This window comes from Danio aesculapii, chromosome 14, assembly GCF_903798145.1.
Source record: "Danio aesculapii chromosome 14, fDanAes4.1, whole genome shotgun sequence".
Lineage (NCBI taxonomy): Eukaryota > Metazoa > Chordata > Actinopteri > Cypriniformes > Danionidae > Danio > Danio aesculapii.
Window position 1 is genome coordinate 36,596,158 of NC_079448.1, and position 23,167 is coordinate 36,619,324.

At 35.7% G+C, this 23,167-nt stretch overlaps 1 protein-coding gene across 1 annotated transcript; it reads left to right on the forward strand.

Annotated features, from left to right (window-relative positions):
* The first annotated feature begins 18,588 nt into the window (after positions 1-18,588).
* On the forward strand, positions 18,589-21,348 carry tmsb2 (thymosin beta 2). Its single transcript, XM_056472210.1, has 3 exons — positions 18,589-18,790; positions 19,386-19,490; positions 19,921-21,348. The coding sequence occupies exons 1-3, from the start codon at positions 18,604-18,606 to the stop codon at positions 19,956-19,958; spliced, it is 330 nt and encodes a 109-aa protein (XP_056328185.1). The 5' UTR covers positions 18,589-18,603; the 3' UTR covers positions 19,959-21,348.
* The last annotated feature ends 1,819 nt before the right edge of the window (positions 21,349-23,167 follow it).

Here is a 23,167-nt window from a genome sequence, read left to right on the forward strand (position 1 = left end):
CTGAATTCATTTGTCTTCACTGGTGCTGAAGAACAGCCACACTTGCGCTCACACACACACACACACACACACACACGGCTGGTCAGTTCGCTGCCCACTATCTCCCAGCTGTGCAGAACCTCTGCACTGAGAAGCAGTCTCAATTCCCCAAACAGCCTTGGCGCAAACCCTGCTTCATTTCTGCACTTTTTTTTATTTTGTTTGCATATTCTGTGCTGACGTGTGTGTGTGTGTGTGTGTGTGTGTGTGTGTGTGTGTGTGTGTGTGTGTGTGTGTGTGTGTGTGTGTGTGTACATGAACATGTCATCTTGAGGCTTTTTTAATTAGAATAAAGGATAAGCTTAAAAAAAAAATTGATGAGAAAATATATGTTATATTATGTTAAAAAAAGAAAAGTAATAAAGTATTATGTGAAAATGAATCAAGGTCATGAACAAATGGTTTTAGAATGCTTTTTAAAATGTTAATTGTTGGTACTCAACATTAAGCCTAAGGTTACCGTTTGATAAGATGGGTATTGCCCAAGTATTGATTATTAACTGTCACCGTTATGCCAGCAGGACGCTTATGCTCACTTTACATTATTGCAATTAAATCCTAATCTAAATCATGACAAACTATATATTATTGAATATGGCTAATAATTCTGAACTCTCTCTCTCTCTCTCTCTCGTCCCCAATTTCTGTTTAACGGAGAGAAGATTCTCAACATTTCTAAACGTAATAGTTTTAATAACTCATATATAAAATAGATAATTACATTTACGGTTACCCTACAACCTGTGATACTGTTAAAAATTCTAGCTTCCATATATAGTGACTGATTTTTGATAGATATTACTAAGAAACAGTTCTTTATTCATTTGCAACAAGGATACACATAGTTGTAAGCAGCAATACTTTGCTACAGCAATCTACAAGCAAAAATATTTCAAATGTTTTTAGATGATAAAGCACCAAACGGCCCATACCAAAAATATGCCCATATCAAAAGCACTAAACTGCTCCTACTACTTTAGAATGTGATGTCTACTTTACAAATAGTCAAAAAAGTATAAAAACAAGGGCGACACAGTGGCTCAGCAGTTACAACGGTCACCTCACAGCAAGAAGGTCGCTGGTTCGAGTTGCCATTTCTGTGTGAAGTTTGCATGTGTCCGCGTGGGTTTCCTCTGGGTGCTCCAGTTTCCCCCACAGTCCAACGACATGTGCTATAGGTGAATTGAATAAACTAAATTGGCCGTAGTGTATGTGTGGGAATGAGTGTGTATGGATTTTTCCCAGTACTGGGTTGCAGCTAGAAGGATGTATAAAAGATGCCGGATAAGTTGGCGGTTCATTCCGGTGTGGTGACCGCTGATATATAAATAAAGGGACTAAGCCAAAGAAAAATGAATGAATGAATGAATGAATGAATATAAAAACAATATGGTTCATACCCTCCAACATACACAGAAATAAGGGGGGGGGGTGCTCTTATTTGGTTATCAATGGAAACTGGATGTCCTCTGGTGGGTATTTTTTGGTACTGCATTCAAACTAAATAATACTGAAAGCAAATTTTTGGAGATTTCAACTTCAAATTTGGAAAATATATATTTTTTTTCAGATATTTAGCTTTGATTATCTGTCAATTTGAAAGTAGTTTTGTAAAATACATATTGTAAGTAATAAATTAAAATACACAGCCATTCCACCCCGAGCATGCCCATTCTGGTCCAAGCTTGGAAGCCAAGCAGGACTTCTGAAGTAGAGACCAAGCCAAAGGAAAATGAATGAATGAATGAATGAATGAATATTAAAAATACACATTTATTGTTGTATTAATTCATAAAGGCAGATAACTTGTTTTATTTAATACTATCATTTGATCATGAGTATTTTACAATAAAAACAAGTACTCAATTTTTTTTTTTTAAATCTTGGCATAATTCAGATTATGTTTAATCATTTCTGATAATTATTATCAATATCAGGTCTACAACTTAACAGTCTCTCTTTAAAAAGACTTATGCAATAAATAAACAAATAACCATAACTCTACACACATACATAAACACACCAGCCAGTGATTCTTAATTCATAAATCCTTTGCTGAATGGTCAAAAAAGAATTAATGTCAGCAAAAAATAGTTTAAACATTCATTTTTACATGTCAGTTTAGTGAGCAGCATTAGATTAGCAACAGGGAAAAAAAATGTAAATAGGTCTACATAAACAATTCAGCCTTTGGTTTGTTTTTTTTTACATAGCAACATCACTATGTGGATTTTATAGAAACACTAGAGAACAACTGTGACAAGACAAAGCCTTCCTCTTTTCCCCCATTCGTCTTCAATCTTTATTTAGCGATCTGTTTGTTTTTGCAGACAGGAGCACTTTGAGACAGAATATGCCAACGAACCCTACTTTTCACTCCCAGTCTCACTCGCTCTCTCTCTCTCTCTCTCTGCCTATTTTATCTGTCTCTCTTTCACTACCCCAAAATAAACGAGCAGTGTACACTGATGTTCCAGATAGTAGTTTGTGTCTGAACCTGATAAGGCGCCTTGAGAGTGTGTGTTCTCCATGTACAGGTGTATGGTCTTCCCTGTTCTTCTCTTCTCCCACCCCTCCTCTTTATCTCTGTCTGTGCTCACAGGCTGGTTAGGCCAGATAAACTCAAATCTGGGTGGAACATGAAGAATGTGTGTCCACTTCTGCAGAAAGAAAGTACGCACCACTTGCAGTATGTCCCACTGGTTTTAAAAAGCAACTATTTGATAAGATCTGCAGCACAGTTTCTTTAAAAACCATGTAACACAGACTGTATTTGCAATTAAACATATATTTAAGACTTCAGTTTAATTTAAGCTCAAAACAACAGCATCTATAAATATTGGTTATAATAATTGCAAATCTGTCATCACTTGTTTAGCCTCAAGCTGCAAACTGTGTGCGTGTCTTATGCAAAGCACCAAAAATAGATATATTGTTAGCAATCTAACATTAAAAAAATGAATAAATAAAAATAAGAGAGAGAGAAAGAGAAAGAGAACAAAAATATGCAAGTCAGTGGTTAAACTGTTTGGTTACTACCCTAAATTTGTGGTGGAAAGAGTACTGAAAATCATACTCAAGTAGAAGTACCATTACTTGCCTAAAAATGTAGTGCGAGTAAAAAGTATCGGTTGTAAATATTACTTAAAGTAGGAGTAAAAAGTAGCCCTTTCAAAAGTACTCAAGAGTAGCGAGTAGTGAGTATTACGCTGTTAAAAACCGATGCGTTTACATGTAATTTGTGGATGTGTGTAAACGTAACATTCTGTAGTGCATCTAACTATTGCCCAGCAGGTACACAACAGCATAAGACATTGTTATTAGGTTAGATTTAGGTTGTGATATCAGGTGACCAAAATTCAACGTCTAGCCAGCGTCTAAGGACAATTTTATTTTGATGTCAAATAATGACGTCAATAGACGTTGATATTTGATTGATTTTAGGTTGTTAGAATGTAACCAAAATCCAACATCAACCCAACATCTAAAACCAACATCATATTGACGTCAAAATACTGACATTTATTCATCAGGTATGGCAACCAAAATCCAACGTCTGATAAATGTCAATAGTGGTAACGTTCACACAACGTCAAGCTGTTACATCATTAGACGTTGATATTTGGTTGGTTTTAGGTTGGACATTGACGTTGGCCTGATGTTGAGTTCTGACATCAACTCGATTTTCATTTCCAAACCAAATGCAACGTCCCCATTACGTTGGGGTACAGCGTCATTCTGACATGATGTTGACGTCTTGTGCCTGCTGGGTGTTTAAAGCCATTTCGTTCATCATACAGTAAACAGCAGTCATCTTCTCATCAGTAACATGCATCTAAACAGTCTCTGGGTCAATCCGTGTAAAGACTTTGGACATCTTCTTGGACACTTTGAATACTTCTAAACAGTTTGCTGCAATTATAAATTGCCCATGTCTTGAGGTAGTTCATTATGATGCAATTTACCTTCTATGTGTGATTAGATTGGACTTGCAGGACCGATTTTTCTAATCCCCATAGACAAGAAAAAAAGAAAAAAAAAAGGGAGGTTGCAGGTTGATAGAAAGTAGTGGAGTAAAAGTACAGATACAGCATAAAAATGTACTCAAGGGAGACTAAAAGTACACATTCTTAAATCTACCCAGTAAGTTACAATCCCATAGAAAAACTACTTACAGAAATTTGAGTGTTTGTAATTAGTTACTTTACAACACTGGCAGTCAATGAAAGTCTTCTAAAACATCTAAAAATAGGCCAAAACTAGACTAGTCATCAAATAAACAGAAATGAATGACTACACAAAGTCTGTCTTTTTGACGGCAAGTCTAGTTTTGAGCTATTCTTCGATGTCTATTAGATTTTTACTGACAGCCCAAGTTTAGCCTTGTTTTAGCCAAGCTGTCTACATTTCGATGTCTATTAGATTAAACACAAACTTGTTTGCTGGGAAACATCTTTATTGTTTAGCAAAAGGAACAAACTTGCAGTTTTAGAACAAGTGTTGGGTGATTACATGATGACAATTTTCATTTTTGGGTGAACTATTCCCATAGTATGATGGCAGAGAGAGCTCAAACACACTGAAAGTTAAGAAAACCCATGCATAAACAAATTGATAAAAAAAAAATTCAATGACAACACGCACATATTCTCACAACACTTGGAAATACAGAAAAGCAAAACCAGGCTGCTTCCGATTTAGAGTTGGCAGTTCATTTAACAATATTGTGCAATTCGTCTTATTTTCTTTTCGGATTAGTTCATTTATTAACAGGGGTCGCCACTGCGGAATGAACCACATATGTTTAACAGCATATGTTTTACGCAGCGGATGCCCTTCCAGCTGCAACCCATCACTGGGAAACACCCATACACACTCATTTACAAACATACACTACGGACAATTTAGCTTACACAATTCACCTGTACCGCATGTCTTTGGACTAGTGGGGGAAACCGGAGCACCTGAAGGAAACCCATGTGAACACGAGGAGAACACGCAAACTCCACCGAGAAATTCCAACGGACCCAGCTGAGGCTTGAACCAGCAATCTTCCTGCTGTGAGGCGACAGTGCTACCCAATGCACCATCCTTCGTCAGATTATTACGGCTAAAATTTATAAACGACAAGGAACCAGATGACCAGGACGCTAAATAAAAAAAATAAAATAAAAAAAATCCTCACCTATCAGATCTCCAAAAACAAAGTTGACTCTGAAGAGGAAGCAGGCCCCTGTTCTTTATGTATGTGTTTTCTTAACTTGCAGTGCATTGCTTTATATATATTATAAAATATTAGCGATATTTTCTGTTTGTTAGTATATTTATATTTGCTATCATTTTTTTTTTATCCTGCAGCATGTTTGAGCTCTCGTCTTGTCAGATGTGAATAAATCAACCTATACACTTATATTACATTTAGAAAAACATTAATAATGACCAAAAAAAATTACAGCCCAAATAATAGACTGGTTTTAACAGGATAACTTCAGCTCTGCAATGAATTTTATTTCTTTTCCCAAATGATGTTTAGCAGAGCAAGGAATTTTTTATTTCCTATAATATTTTTTTCTTCTTGAGAAAGTGTGGTGGCCAACAATATGGCCACATAAGACTGAGGATACCAGAGGGTGCAGTGGAGGATGACTGGTGAAGCTGTGGTCTGCTGAATTGGCTGACGTGTTTACTGGCAAAGGGCTGATTCGCACGTGCGTCAAAGATTTATTACTGGGCGGTCCCACGTGGCAGAACCAACACGATGTAATGATATGGAAATTAATTTGCAATATGATTTGTATATTGTTTTGTTTATTTCATTTAAATTATATGTTTATTTTGATCAATTTTTTTCCTTTTTGTAAGCGTCTTATTTAGAACTAGTTTGATTAGTAAATCAAAGTAAAAAAAAAAGTATTTACTTTCATTCAAAAGTTGTATTTTTGTTTAGTTGGCCTCAATTTGTTTTCCAACTACTATTTGTGTTGGATTCAAATTATTATTTTGAGCTAAATAAATATTTTTGTCCTTAAATTTCCTGTGTCCTCATGCTTTACCACTGGGCTATCTCACAAAAAGTCTTATTTCGGCTAGAATAAAAGCAGTTTTTATTTTTTTTTAAAACCATTTTAATCATTATACAGTGACTTGCCTAATTACCCTAACTTGCCTAATTAACCTAGTTAAGCCTTTAAATTGCATTATTAATACGTTTTAAAAATATCTAGTAAAATAGTATGTACTGTCATCATGGCAAAGATAAGAAATCAGTTATTAGAAATTAGTTATTAAAACTTATGTTTAGAAATGAGGTGAAAAATATTTTTGTTAATCAAAAATTGAAAAAAAATAATAATAATTATATATATATATATATATATATATATATATATATATATATATATATATATATATATATATATATATATATATATATATATATATATATATATATATATATATATAAATATATAAATATAAGGGTTAATAATTTAGGAGGTTTAAATTAAGTGTCTTTTTTCAACATTACACATGGTATTGAATCTGGGAAATTAAAAGTTTAAAATGTGCACTGCCCATCCTGCATGGCACAATCCTTTCATTTTGTTCTTTCATTGCAGTTTTTTAAACAGCTTGGCCCCTGCAGTGCCAATCATTTATCCACAGTCCACGTTAGAGCACAGCACCATTTGTACTACATCGTTCTAACCTTGAGCTTGACAACATACCAATGAGCGGAAAGAACACCTACATACAGGGCATAACAATTGTCCAACTGCCACTTAATGTCAGTTTTCCAACACTCACAACGCAGTAAGTATCTAGGCTAGAAATGCACAGAAAAACAGAGCATTTCTGCGAAAGAAAGTACATTTATGTGCTGTTATATAACACACTCAGGACTTTTTAAATCCTTCAGTTGAAAATAAGGCACAATAAAAAGTCCTCAGATCCCCTGTGAGACTCCAGGGCCTTTAATTCATTCATCCTTATGCACTTTTATTGACTCCATTTGCAGTTTACGAACATATTGTGTCGCCATTCATAATTGTCTTTACAAAGGCTTTATCAGGTCAACAGATAACAAAACGTGCATATGAGAGGTCACAGACTGCACTCACTGATGTGGGAAACATTGCTTTGCTCCAAATCTTCGCTTCAATGATCCCAGCAGTGGAATGCCATGTAAACCCGGGGTCAAAAAGCAGAAAATTGAGGGAAACAGTGAAGAGCGAACAGGAGAGGATTGTCCATTGATGTGTGGGGATGTCTATAATCTCTTAAACGCTGCCAGGCTTTTATTGTTTCTAAACCTCATGTGTAAATACCAGTGGCCTTTCTCCATTTCCACCGTAACCTTCACTACTGTCAGGTCAGCACATCGTAATTCTCTTAGTGGACACAGCCTTGCAGCAATACACGGTCTAAACATAGGGCAAAGACTAAAAAGTTTAGCTGAAAAAAAAAATTACTTTTGCACATAAGAGTCATTTTACTTTCGATTTAATCCACGTTCTGACAAAATAAAAGCCTAGTTCACATAATAAAATGTAATTTGACCTATTCAGATACCCAAAAATGGGCTTTCTGATTCTGAATGACAAAACAACCATCTGAAGTTAGTGCACTAGATGACTTAAAGGTTCAGTTCATAAGTACATGTGTATAAGTGTTCATGTGTATAAGTGCATAGTGTGTCAATCAAAAGAATGGCTAGGTTTCAATCCACCAATTTTTATGAGCATTTTGAAATGTGGATAAAAATTGCTTAAAAAGACATACTTTTTATCTGGAAATAGAAAGTATGCACAAAACAGTTACAGAATAAACTCCAGCATTCCCATTTTTTTGACAGATTATGTAATAACGAGGTGTCACGGTGGCGCAGCGGGTAGCACGATTGCCTCACAGCAAGAAGGCCACTAGTTCAAGCCCCAGTTGGGTTAGTTGGCGTTTCTGTGTAGAGTTTGCATGTTCTCCCAGTGTTTGCGTGGGTTTCCTCCGGGTGCTGCGTTTTCCCCCACAAGTTCAAAAGACATGCACTATAAATGAACTGAAAAGGCTAAACTGTGTGTATGTGCGTGAATGCAAGAGTGTATGGGTGTTTCCCAGTGTTGGGTCGTGTAAAAGATATGCTGGATAAGTTGGCGGTTCATTTCGCTGTGGCGACCCCAGATTAATAAAGGGCCTAAGCTGAAAAGAAAATGAATGAATGTAATAACAGCAGCACAATGGCTCAATGGTTAGCACTGTCGCCTCACAGCACGAAACTTACTGGTTCGAGTTTTAGCTGGGTCAGTTGGCATTTCTGTGTGGAGTTTTCACATTCTCCCCGTGTTCATGTGGGTTTCCTCCAGGTGGTCTGATTTTCTCCACAGTCAAAAACATGCATTATAGGTGAATTGGGTAAACAAAATTGGCCGTAATGTATCAGTGTGTGTGTGTGTGTTTATGAGCGCATGTATGGGTGTTTCCCAGTACTGGGTTGTGGCTGGAAGGGCATTCGCTGCGCAAAACATATGCCGGAGTAGTTGGCAGTTTATTCCGCTGTGGCGACCCCTGATAATCAGAGACTAAAATAAAGGAAAATTAATGAATTAATAAATTAATGAATATGTAAACAAAAACATGGGCACAACATTGCACATTGCACAACATCTGAAATATTGTTTTGATAATTCAAAAAGGTCCAAAGTGGCTTCACTTACAACAGTATAAACATTTTTCATTTTTGATATTTGAGGCCAGTTTGTCAGGAAGTGACTATAATGTTCTCTTTAACTCACAGGATGGAAATGGTGCTTTTTTAAAGAGCCTATATTATGGGTTTTTGAAAATGCCCTTCCATGTAGTGTGTAACATAGCTCTAAGTGAAGTAAAATATCCAGCTAAGGCTTAAATCAGAAAGTGTACAGTGTTTAAAACTATTGATTCATCTATAAAAGAGTCGACTCATAGTGCTTCAAACGAGTCGTCTTGATAACGAGTCATTAGGTGTTTCGTGATGACGCGGCTACGAAACACAAGTAGTTGCGCGCAAACCCGGGACATTTGAAACCTGCGGCCCCGCCCACTAACACAAAAAAAGCCCCCCCTCCCCCCCCACACACACACACAGAGAAACACACAGTCACCGGTCGAATGAAGTCACGCTGTGCAGATGGATATTATTGACAGTTCCCCCAAAGATGAAACCTCAGCAATATAGTCTAGCCTTGAGCAGTTCAGTGCTTCTGGAAACTACATGCTTAAAAAGAAGACTTCATTGGTTTATAAAAGGAAGGATCAGTAAAGACTGTCAGAACATGGATCAGTGCATCATGGATCAGTTTCTTTCCCCATTTCACAAGTGTACGTGCGATTAAAACTGTTGCCTCGTTTACTCTAGCTTGCAAATTATGTATTTAGTTGTGTTTTGTTACTTGTAACAGCGTGTACTGTATCAGGTTAACTCTTTATTTTCTCATATCGCGTGTAAAGCCACGTTGAAAACGCGAGCGTGCCGCTTTGTTTACGGATCGCCAGCTATTCCTACACACATGCAACAGTCAAGTTTCAAAATATTTCAGCTCAGGTTCGAGGGAGCTGTCTAAATTGCACCCAGCAAGCTGAACTGACGCTCTAGTCTAGGCGAACGGTGTGTGTGTGTGTGTGTGTGTGTGTGTGTGTATGTTGCGCAGGGCCGGTTCAGCAAGCTGAACTGCCGCTCTAGGTTAAGGACGATCACGCCACCCTCAACCCGAATGTGAAAACGAAAGTGACCCGTTAGCAACGTAAGGACCCGGGGGTGTCGCAGATATAACCGAGGACGCGGGTGGTGAGGGAGGTGTCGCGGACGTCTCCCTCTCTATTGGTGTTGTGTCTTCTAAGGAGGAGGAGGAGGTGTGTGTGTGTCTGTGTGTGTGTGTGTGTGCGTGCGTGCGTGAGTGCGTGAGTGTGTGTGTGTCTGTGTGGAAAGAGCAGGTGACGTGCTCCTCGCCAGTTCTTGGAGTTTTTGCTATAAAATAGTTTGTCGTCTGTTTTTTTAAGTCCATCGTCTGTATTTACATTCACCCACTGGCAGCCAAAATCGACACCTTACACTATGAAGCGTGTATGCACTGTGACTACTTTTATATTGTTGATTAGCTGCTGGGCATTTCACTCTGTCTCACGCTGAAGGCTGTCAGTTTCGACCAATCACAACAGGCTGTCATCGGTCCAATCAGCGCAGATTAGCTTCGCGCTGAGGACGGGTTTGGGTACAAATGAACCGCTGAACGATTCATATGGGAGTCGCTGGGATAATTAGGTAAAAATAAATGCAGATTATAAGACCATGAAAGTGTTGTTTGACCTTGCATGCATATTAGATTGTTGTTGGAGACCCTTAAAACCTAAATATGACCCTATTTCATGTATAATATGGGCTCTTTAACAAAGGTTTTGTGAAATTTCAGTTTTGCCCACAAATCTAATTTGCATCCAGAGACTATTGCAAAGAGGAGTATGTATAAGAGCTCATAAATGTCAAAATGACTGAGATTAAAGGTGTTAAAATAAAACAAATAAAAGGTGCTGGGCCTGACTCTTTACAGACAAAGCATAAACTCCAGTGCGACTGCTCAATTTTTAAAAGGCGAAAGAGTGCGAGGTAAGAAGTATCTAAACATTCATTTAGCCCACTGTGACAACATAAATGTAAAACAAGCAAGTACATTATCCCATAGACATTTCCATTACATGTCACCTACGCTATTGTTGTCTATTTGTAAGGAATGCGTCAATAGACTAAATAATTTTAGTACAGTGTAGCGCTCCTTTGAAATGAATGAGAGACCAAGGTGCAGTGGAGGACTGGCCATCCAGAGCCAGAGATACATACATATAAATCTATGATCGGGAGTTTTCCTGGTGGTCAGTTCGCAAATATATATATTTTTTTAAATTACGAAAATTATAATTTTACATAATTTTTTCCACATTGAGGGCCATTGTTGACAAAGAGCATGTGTTTGTGTGCATGGAAATGTATTATTCTCTTAAATTTTAATCCGTGCCCTGAAACACACTTCCTCTCCTGCTTTCACTTCTAATGCTAACGGAGAGAGCGATTCGTTTATGAATGAATCTCCGTAATGAACAACTCATTCACTTGACCAAGTTTCTGGCACCGCAGCATCTTGTCATATTTCATTTACATGGTTTGCAGATTTTATTCGACAAAACTAGCATAAGCCGAGTATTTAGTGCAAGTTGGTGCTACTTTGCCTTATGGGCAGTAAGAGACTGTATCATCGTCAATAACGTTACTTGTTTAGCACAAAAAGTCGTAACATACAAAAACGTAATAAATTAAATCGTACCTATAAAATTCTGCCTTTATGCTTTGTTTGCTCATTACTACACCCGTACACAGCGCTAAATTCCAGCATCTTCAGATTGGCTTTAGTCTTGATTAGTGCAGTTGAGTGACATTTGTCTTGAGAGCACTGTACAAATATGGCGGCACCATAGTGTATTATAGTGCATTTATCTATGGCATTATACTGTGATACAAACTACGAGTGTTCTTTTCACCATTTACGTATTAATTCACCAAAAAAATGTATTGTCATTCACCTTCAGACCATTCAAGATCAAGGTGACTTTTTCTGTAAAACATTTTGAAATTTTTAAAAGAAACGGTTCATTAAATGCAAGTCAATGTCTACCAGCTCTTTGAGAGTCAAAAAAAAAATAAATAAATAAAATAAATAAATAAATAAATAAAAATATTCAGGCAAATTCAAATTCATACCCGTGAAACCTGAGAAAATTCACTATGGGAATATGAAGTGTAGGGATCAGTCTGGGGAAGAAACCAAACATGATTTACCACCTTGCGTCACCTTTTAAAATGTGTCCATTTTAGCATAAATTAAATTGTATGAATGAGAACTAATTAGACTCTTTTCTGTAATTATTGTAATAATTACTTTTTCATTAGATCAGACTGGTTCATGATAATCCAGAGCAAGAGCTCCTTGCTCCACTGATGCCGCAGTTTCAGAAACAAATCTTTAATGTTCTAAAAATCCTGGAAGGCATGAGGCTGAATAAACTAGCAGTAAATTAATAGCTATTCCTCTATACAAAAAAATCCTTCCTGTGATCCAATGCATGTCATAAACAAAAATAAAACGAGAGAATAAGAAAATAACCTTAAACTGACAACATAATACCATAGAAAAAGCTCCTTTGAGGGCATTCATGAGCAATGCATTTAACAGAGCTCTTCAGTGCTGCCTCCGTTTGAGTGAGCTCTTTGTACAGAGACGCCCACTGCTCATGGGGATTGATGGCATGCTGTGGGACTTGGTTAGTACAGCAATTACATATGATTTTGGGTGGCTGTTTAAGAATCCATCTAAATAAGGGTTTACATGCTGGAGAAAAAAGTATTCAGGATTGATTATTAATATTACACTTTGTTCATAACATCACATTCAGCAAAAATACCTTTTGAATTACGGCAAAAGTGAAGCTGATGTTTTTCATTTCATATGCTAGTGCTTTTTGTTCTGTGATTGTACGGTTTTTACCACATAGAAATCTGATATATGGCAATATCCAAATTACATATAGACATACACATTCACATTTGGATTTCAAATATTTAAAATCTCATATATGCATTTTAAATATTGCAAAAATACTGCTTTCATTCACACATACATACATGCATGCATGTCCAACTGCTTGTTAATAATTTCTAAATCAGCCAATCACATGGCAGCAACTCAATGTATTTAGGCATGTAGACATGGTCAAGACGATCTGCTGCAGTTCAAACTGAGCATCAGATTGAGGAAAAAAGGTGATTTAAGTGACTTTGAATGAGCATGGTTGTTGCAAAAGTGCCAGACAGGCTGGTCTGAGTATTTCAGAAACTACTGATCTACTGGGATTTTTAAGCACAACTATCTCTAGGGTTTACAGAGAATGGTCCAAAAAAGAGAAAATATCCAGTGAGCAGCAGTTCTGTGGGTGCAAATGACTTGTTGATGCCGAGGTTAGAGGTAAATGGCCAGACTTGTTCAAGCTGAAAGGCAACAGTAACTAAAATAACCATTTGTTACAACCGAGGTATGCAGAAGAGCATCTCTGAACACACAACCGGGTGCCACTCCTGTCAGCTAAGAACATGAAACTGAGGCTACAATTCGCACAGGCTCACAAAAAATGGACAATAAAGATTGGAAAAACGTTGCCTGGTCTGATGAGTCTTTATTTCTGCTTTAGGATTCGGATGGTAGGGTCAAATTTGGGATCAACAATGAAAAAAAAAATGGATCCATCCTGCCTTGTATCAACAGTTCAGGCTGCTGCTGGTGGTGTAATGGTGTGGGGGATATTTTCTTGCCACACTTTGGGCCCATTAGTACGAATTGAGCATCATGTCAACACCACAGCCTACCTGAGTATTGTTGCTGACCATGTCCACCCCTTTATCACAGTGTACCCATCTTCTGATGGCTACTTCCAGCAGGATAACGTGCCATGTCAAAGTAGAATTCATCTCAGACTAGTTTCTTGAACATGACGATGACTTCACTGTACTCAAATGGCCTCCACAGTCACCAGGTCTCAATCCAATAGAGCACCTTTGGAATGTGGTGGAACGTGAGATTTGCATCATGGATGTGCAGCTGACAAATCTGCAGCAACTGCGTGATGCTATCATGTCAATATGGACCAAAATCTCTGAGGCATACCTCTAATACCTTCTAATACCTAAAGGCAGAAGGGGGTGCAACCGGGTACTAGTAAGTGTACCTAATAAAGTGGCCAGTGAGCGTATATACATTTATACATACATAAATTTATATTATATTTCCCCCCAACCATTGGAATTACAAATGTGTAAGTGTTCAAATATTAGCTGGAATTATGCGTTCATATATGAACATATATGCATATACATATGTATTTTTATATATGTAAAAGCAGCCATTTTTGCAATATCTGAAATATATGTCGTATGACATCTTATAAATGTAAAATTAAAATCTGAAATGTTATGTGTAATTTGCATATATTTACATGTATGAGATTTATTTATGGGTTGTGTCTGAAAATCCAAAAATAACTGAATAAATATATAAAAAATAAATTAATAATTCCAAGTATTTATCGTACATACTAACAAACTGTAAAAGAAAGTCAATAGATAATATTTCACAAGTGACAACCAAGAACCTTACACTTTTTAAAAGCTCGACACACCTTCTAGCCACATGATTAAGATAACTATACTTACACTGCCACCATGTGGTCATATGCCATATAATCGCTTACAAGAAGTTACTCAAGTGCACTTCTAATTTGAGAGAAGTTGATATGAGCGAGTAACGTAGCCGTGAGTTAGTGTAAGCTGACAAAACACTAAAGACAGGGAGATTCTGTTGGTTTGTTCTGGCCTTTTCATGAGGTAAATTGGATGTCTGATTGACCTTATCAATGGACTCTGGCCCCAAATCTCCAAACCGCTAGCATTTACAGCTCAAAGGTTAATGGAAGGAGCTGGAGCCAGACTGAAGGTTATGGATGGAGCTTTTAGCCTCCTGCCAGCTCAGACTTTAGACAACAAGCGGGATCTGGCACGTCCTGATGTCTCCAGCTTAGAGGAATTGCAAACTCCCTAACTGAGAATTAATGAGACTCGCAAGAGGATATGTATTCTCGAATTTGCAGAGATACATGGGATAATAGTATACACAAAAGGCATTTAGCTTGATAACTAGCTTTAAATCAGATAATAATCTGTCATTAATTTTTTGTGATATTTATTTAGTTTCATTTAAATCCAAAGCAATTGTTTACATTTAACATGCAGTTATTAGTTTGGAAACAGAACTTAACATAAAAGGGATTAAACAAAAATGAACTCAAAATGGATTTTAGAATCTGTAAATATAGTTTGGAATGGATAAAATGCCAACAGATTAGTACACAAACAGGTCATGCTACAAGTTTTAAAACCTTCACTACACATTTAGCACCATTTTCATCAAAACAATTTCCAAAAAAAAAAATTTTTAAAAAAGTTTATTAGTTTAGTAAGGGAATAGGATTTTGCGAATGCTTTAATAACGGAAATAAATGTTTTAAATTAATATAAACTACAGACAGACAGAAAGAAAGAAATTCATGTTTAGGTAATTTTGGATCAGAATCATCGTCCAAATCATCTGAAATTAAAAAGTTATATTTCATGACTTTTGATGTTTCTTAAACACCATATTTATAAATAAAATGGCACGCAACCATCAATTCATTCCAGTTGCTAAATAGTTCATTTTGACATTGAAAGAAAACTATTTCATAAATGTAGTACATATTGATCAAAAAATATGGTAAAAATATAAACCTTATGAAATATTAAGAAAAGTACATTTTTTTATTTTTTTATTTAATAGGGGTTTGCACAAAAATACATTAACCTCAAAAAGGAAAGATGCGTTGTGCCAGGTTTTAGCAAAGTAGCTATTTTTCACCTGCAGTCCCCGGACACATAAATCTTAATAAAATAATAATAATAATAATAATAATAATAATAATAATAATAATAATAATAATAATAAATAATTTATTTAAAAATAAAATAAAAATGTATTTTAAAAAAAAAAGATACAAAACATACAGACTAAACAGACAAATTAAACATAACACTCGGTGTGTACAAATTTGTTTTGACAAAAAACATCTCCTGGTCAGGCATGAAAACGTCAGTCTGTGCATGTGATCAATTCTGTTGGAAGAGACTTGTGGCTCTGTAACAAAAGACAATTGGCCAAAAGAGGTTTTACTTCTAGGGACAATACATTCCCGTCTTACCATGGAACGTGTCGCCCAAGATGTTTTGTCAGATCTTTTTTTCTTAACGTGTCATTATTATTCAGTAATCCCTATAAAAATGATTACACATACACTTTTGGTCAAAAGTTTGGGGTCAGTAGGATTTTAAAATAAGCTTATCCTGCCCACAAAGGCCACATTTATTTCATCAAAAATGCAGTACAAACTGTAAAATTGTGAAATGTTATTGGACTATAAAATAACTGTTCAAAATAGTTATGAGAATACAATTGACTTAAAGTTGGTATATTGTTAATTTGCTCATTATATATGGAAAACTTTTTATTTATAAATATATGGGCAGTGAAAAAAACTAATATAACTCACTTTAAAATAGGTCATTACCTACCTACAATAAAAGAAACTAAAAATACCAAAGCAAGAAGAACTTAATTATTATAAAACGATAAATATTCTCTTTAATATAATTGTTTTGTTTTTTTATATTGTATTATTTTGATGTGAGTTTAATGTTATGTTATTGCCCTTGTTTGTTCTGTGTTCGAAAATTGCAATAAAAAAAAAAAACTTTTTACCAGTAGTGTACAATTAATATATTATATATAATTTATATTATATTTTATATAATAATTTTTAATAGGAGTAATATTTAATAACAGGAATAATGTAGTATACCCATGCTAAAAACAATAACCTTTTTTTTTTAATTCATGCAAAGTTGCTGATAAGATACAAAATGGGTTACGCAGAAATGCACTGAACTGCGCTATGCTGCTGAAATGAAATATCGCCATCTTCTGGTCTAGTGTCACACCGTCATCTACATTGGACCTTGATCAAAACACAAGTGCATACATGTATTACCTAAAATGGTATTTTCAGTACAATTTTTTTATTTGTATTCTTTTTTAGACACATGTAAACACATTCTTGTGGGAAAGAAAGAATTTGTAATTACAAAATTGTATCTACACAATCCTATCGAGCTTTGGAGCTATTGAGTTCCTATATCAAGCTCGACTGCAAAAGCTCAAACAATATCTAAAGTTTTAGCATTCTCTCAGAACAGATGAACAGAAGATGAGTTTATGGCAAGATTATTGTAAAGAGGACAGGCAAGTGAATTGACAAATAAATGCAGGAAAAAGATCTGGATTAAACTTATGTATTGGACAAATCAAAACAATTAACAAATGGGACTGGTGTAAAGAATACAATTTAGCAAATATACTCAAACTGTAAGAACAAAATTAATGTTAGAGTCAAATTTTTAATTTACAATTGAAAGATGTCGGTTCATGAATGTCTGCAAATAAAAGTAAACAAAGGGTGTTCAAGTATCAAAAAAATGATAAAATGTCAATCATTGTAACTCTCTCATACTCTCTTTGCTGACGTATTTTATATTTTAATAAGTAGGGATGCTCTAATCAGGATTTTTGCAGCTGATACTGAGTACCAATTCCTTGTCATAGTGATCGGCCGATACAAAGTACCAATTCTGATGCTTTAAGCTTTATAACGCATAAAGCACATTTACTCTTAAAGTATGATACTAAAATGGTGATCTCTCCTTACCTAAGAGAATCAATTAAAGATGTTGCACGTAACTCCTCTAACAGGTCTCTTTTAACCATTGAGTGCGGAAATGTAAATTGTCAGAAGCAGCTTTACAGAAAATAGGATAAAACAGATGGAAAAAATTGGTAAGGAGAAGAAAAAAAAAAATCACTTATCTATCTATCTATCTATCTATCTATCTATCTATCTATCTATCTATATGAAAAAATGTCCTTTTATGTCCTCTGCTTGTAAACTCGTAAACAAACAATTGTGATTGGTTCATTAGATCGGCCAGATTAGAGAGTCCCGATCAAGTGAGAATAATGTTGTTTCATTTTTATGTAAATATGTCTGTTACCCCAAGTGGCACTGGAACACCCACATTTGCACTTCATCCCCACAATTGTTATTGTAAACATTTTACCAGTACTTTATACACTTTTATTTAAAATGATCCCTCTGAATAATACAATTTTTATCATTATTGTTATTATCATCATTATCATTAATAAATAAAACACTAATTAAAGTCTCATCCTTGACAAAAAAGGGTATCAAAGTGGTATATATATTTAATCAAATATTTTTAAAAAAGTAAATTTTTTACAATCAAGGCGGCTTACAATAAAAACTAATAAATTAAACAAACATATACATAAAAAAACATTAAATTCACAAATGAGCTATACTGTTACATATATTTATCATAAATATCCCTATATATCCTGTATAATTATAACACTATGTCCTTCCCTAGGCTGACTGGTTTTACTGAAATATGAATGATGTCACGCTTACGAAAGACCTTATGAGTATGTAATCACTGACCAAGCATAAGAATATGGTACCATTTCACCCTCAGGCATGCATAGATGCATCTCATAATACTTTACCACTTAACTTGATTTCCATCAATGATTCATTTCCAAGAATTGTCATTTAATCATATTAAAAAGGAAGTAATGTTAAAACAGTAAAACAGTGCTCCCCCTCGGCTCATGTTAAAACGAGACATGACTCAGGGTCAGTCTGACATCCCAACCCCCATCAGACAGCTGTGGCACAAACCATGCATGCAGTCCTAATGTCCGCACTATTGGTCATATCCCATCTTTACTAATTCATCACAAAGGTGCTGTATGTCTGAAGCATGAATGTTTACTAATGATACAGAAAGGACAGGCTGACTACATCTCTTCAGCATCCCTCCCTCCCTCTTTTCCTCTCTCTCCTCATAATTCCACGCCCAAGCGGACACACAGACACCAGCAGACGCAGTCTAATCTCAGCAGACACGCCGTCCTCCTCTCTTTCTACCAGCCAGTGGATACAGCCACTTCTGTGCCCTACGGTAAGCCTTTTGTCAAGCTTAACAAAAGCTAATGCATGTGCTTGTGGGTTTAGTGCGACTAATGCGACAAATGGAGATGGCAAACTAGCACTGGCTGTAGGAAAATGGATGGCTATTCTTCGTGCGTAAGACACTGCAGTGTAGCATGTGGGGGGGAATGGCTGGTATATACTAAAATGGATGAAATCTGGAAGAGAAAAAAACAACAGCAACAAAGATATAGATCTAATAAAGGAAGGAAGGAATGGAATATGCTGGTGTGCATGTTAAGATGCATGGCTAGGTGGGCGGTTAGCAGCGCTGCATAACACACGTGTGCTACATGCTACCATCACACATGTACATGTGACGGAAATATTTCTTCCTGAAGCATCCGATATACTTTCCTTAAAAAAAAATATACCATTTAATGCATCTTGTATGTTACGTAACATGCTATTTGCATTAAAAATATATGCAATACTTAATCAGAATGGGAACCGTGCTAAAATATTGTGTTTAAAAACACAGAGCAAGTTATATCCTCATGTAAGAGCACATAAGAGACAAAAGCAAGGTCAATGCACTAAGTCATATCTGTCATCTCTGCTGGCAGCAAACATGTCTGACAAGCCAGACCTCACAGAAATCGCCAGGTTTGACAAAACCAAGCTGAAGAAGACTGAGACAAAAGAGAAGAACCCTCTTCCCACCAAAGAGAGTGAGTGTGTGTCTGTGTGTTGCATTACAGCATACGGTGTGTCCACTCATATTGGGTGTGGTGTTGGTCTTTTTTTTTTTCTCTCTTCCATCTGCCTTTTATTTCTCTGCAGTGTTCTGTCTTTATTTATCAATTTGTTGCAGGCCCCTCTGCATTCCCATTTCCTTCTCTATTTTTCTTGCACTATCACACTGCCTCTTTTTTCAGCTTCTTATGTCAGCAGATGGGTGTCAGCTCAAAATCCTTCATCAGCATTGCAGTGCAGCCCTAAGCCTGCTTGCAGAATTCCCCATGTGAATAAGCATCTTATTTGCAATAATGCCACAATCTTTGGCATGACCATCCTTCTAATACATCTCCCTTTCATAAGAAGCTTTACATTCACAATAAATACAATAATAAGCATTGTTTACATTTAATCTGTTTTCAGCTATCGAACAGGAGAGGAAAGGAGATGCTACTCCGTAACCTAGGAGACGAGGAGAAGACAAGCACAATACATGTACTTCTGACATGGCAGATATTACAATCCTTATTTCTGTTTAAAGGGTGCTATTGCCCCACGTGATGCATGGTTAACATGGCGATTGGAGTCACTGGGGCTTATGAATGGGTGTGTGATGAAGGGGGAGGATGTGAGACAGGGTTTAAAATAGGTATTTTACCAAAATCTGTTTAGTGCATTAGTTTTTTTTTTTTTATAATTTTTAAAAAGGGTTTCATCATGAAATAAAGACAAGTGAAATGTAAAACAAATAAAATGCCAAATATGACTTGTCTTCTTAACAACTGATATTTTAGTGTTTCTTTTTAAATGTCTCTTAAGCTCACCAAGGCTGCATTTTATTGATCAAGAATATGGTAAAAACATGTGAACCTTGTGAAATATTATGAATTTAAAATGTACATTTTTTTCTGTTAATGTTTTTTTAATGAGTCATTATTATTTAGTTAGTATTATATATTATGTACTTTGTATCACACACATTTATGTACATATATACACACAACTAACAACTATGGATAAATAAAAATAATTTTTGGCAGAAATATATAATTTAGCAAAAACAAAAAAAGGACAAAATAACCAATTGTTATTGTTGCAAAATAAAGATGCAACAAAAAAATAAAACATTTATTTTGCCATTTTGATCAATTGTGATGTTTCCAAAACAATTAACAGCCTTTAAACAAATATTAACACTTTACTCACACATTTCTAATAAATCCTGGAATGCCAGAGAATCTGCCAAATTTAAAGTGATCTCTTAATTTTTCCTATATATGCATGTGAACTGATAGTTTTGCATCAATGTAAACAACTTTACTGTTACTTTTTGATCAATTTAATGCATTCATGATCAATAAAAGTATTCATTTCTTTAAAATGTATATCTTCCGGTCAAAATATGACATTATTGTACACACAATTCATTTAATCTGAAAAAAGAGGAGCAAGTTGTCCCATATAGGGTAAGTAGTAACAATAATTTGAAGAGGTTCTCATACAATCACAAAATCAAGTCACAAATCCAGTGGCAACGTGTCTGACCAGACATTCATGGGAAAACATGTCTAGACAATGGAAGCAGTATAAATCGTGAACTGAACATGACTTTTTCAGACTCTATAAAAATTGACCATACATTTTCCACACATTAACTATTCAATGATTTAAAGAACGAATTTACAATATTATTAATGCTCTCACCCCATGAATGTTGTAATTCATAATATGTCATGTAACATTAGAAACCCCAAATATCACGTGTTGCTTACTTGGGACAGAAAAAGAAATGACACATACCTTGACTTGTGCATCCAACAAAGGTGGAGATAATAAAAATCCATGAATTAAGTGCTTGTATGATTTCTGCAATGAAAGACAAGATTAATTAGTTTTTAACCTAAAAAATACATTAGCTTTTTTAGCTGACAAACTTAAACATTGTACTAATAACAGTAAATAAACTATGTGTGATCTAAAAATTGTCCAAGCGTTTTTGCGCGGTGTGGCCAGCGGGAGCGCCTCGAAAAATAATAGCACCTGAAGCCACTAAGGTCATGAGGTATATTTGTTCACACATACACACATAATTTTTTTTAAATGAGATACCTCCATCCAAATTTAGTCCAATCCATGGTGTGTTTAAAAAATAAAAATTCACGTCAGGTCATAGCCTGCAGCTGGAATGATTGTCCGATACTACATGCATTTAACTGGGCTATTCTTGTTTTTATAATTAACATCTGCTGATGAGGTGCTAGAGGACGCGCCTATGGTCTCTTTGAACTTAAGTATATTCGAGATGTTATTGAGAAGCGCGGCTCAAGTGGCGTCGCTGTTCCTGCCACCCATCAACCGCACTGCTTCTCCAGCCCTTATCGTGTTTTATGACTAACTTATCACTCTGGAAATCTGACATAACTAAAACCAATAAAGTTAACAGAGTTTAAAAACAACACAGAAGGTAACGAGTGTATAATTAGTCTGAACAATCCAAGTTGCTTAGCAAACACTTAACTTGTCTTTTCTGTATAATAATGTGAATGTGTCAATGTCATAAAGCTCGTTTTTACCAAATAATAGAGCTTTCTATAAGCATTGGGATATCATTTTTTCTTTCTTAAAGAAATGACGGAACTTTCAGAATTCTTCTATGTGAAGACCAAATGTATAATCCAAAAAACCCCAAACCTTTAATGTAAAGAAGTTTCCGTTCATTTTAAAGGTTATTCGTGTAATCGTTGACGCTAAAAGTAAAGTTATATTTTTATCGCTATTTTTATCGTTAAGTTATACAAGAACCCAGAACATTTTTAAAACTCTTAACCTAAAAGGTTTATATTTTATCACCTCGGGTAGTCTTTTATTCACGAAACATGGCGATATGCCTTAACACAAGATGGCTAATGAACTGCACCTGAGCTTCTGTGAGTGGCTCGTCAAAATGGATCATCTGTGCAGCAAGGTGAGTCATGATATACCAGTAAACGCTCTGGTGATGGTCTTCTAGCCAGTTTTAAGCCTTACTTTCTGATTATTGCCCGTATTTGTAAATTACGTGCTTTCAGGCGTGAGAATAAGCGATGTCATTGTAGTGTTACTCCATAAAATCATTCTGCGGCCGTTTATTGCACGACGGCTCCGCTTAGGTTAGTTCTCCGAGCGCAAGATCATTGTTTAATACGAGTTTGTTTTGTGACAAGTAGGTGTGGGAATTTGGGTTTCAGGCAGCTCGTTGACTTGATGATGTCCAATTAGTGGGATTATCCTCACTTGCGCGTCCCTCCATTGTCTTCCACCCCGCAGCATTGGTTAAACCATTTTCCGACCATTAAAAAAATGTTGTTTTGAAAAGGGATTTTGAGTGGCTGTGGTGGTTGATTCGAAGAGGCCAATACGTGGTTTCTACAATTAATCTTCCACGAGCAACAGTATATAAACTGACATCTCCATATGGCGTATTAATTAATCGCAAATGTTATCGAAAGTAAAATGATGAAATATAATCACCCTCATGATTATCCTTTTGTTTACATTGCTCAGCTGTTGATCCCCTGGTGACAAATAATAACTTGGTGTAAATTAGCTTATCTGTTGAATTTCTTATATGGCACATAATTTAATTTTGTTAAATCATCACTAAACACTAACTTATGAAAACTTTTGTGAC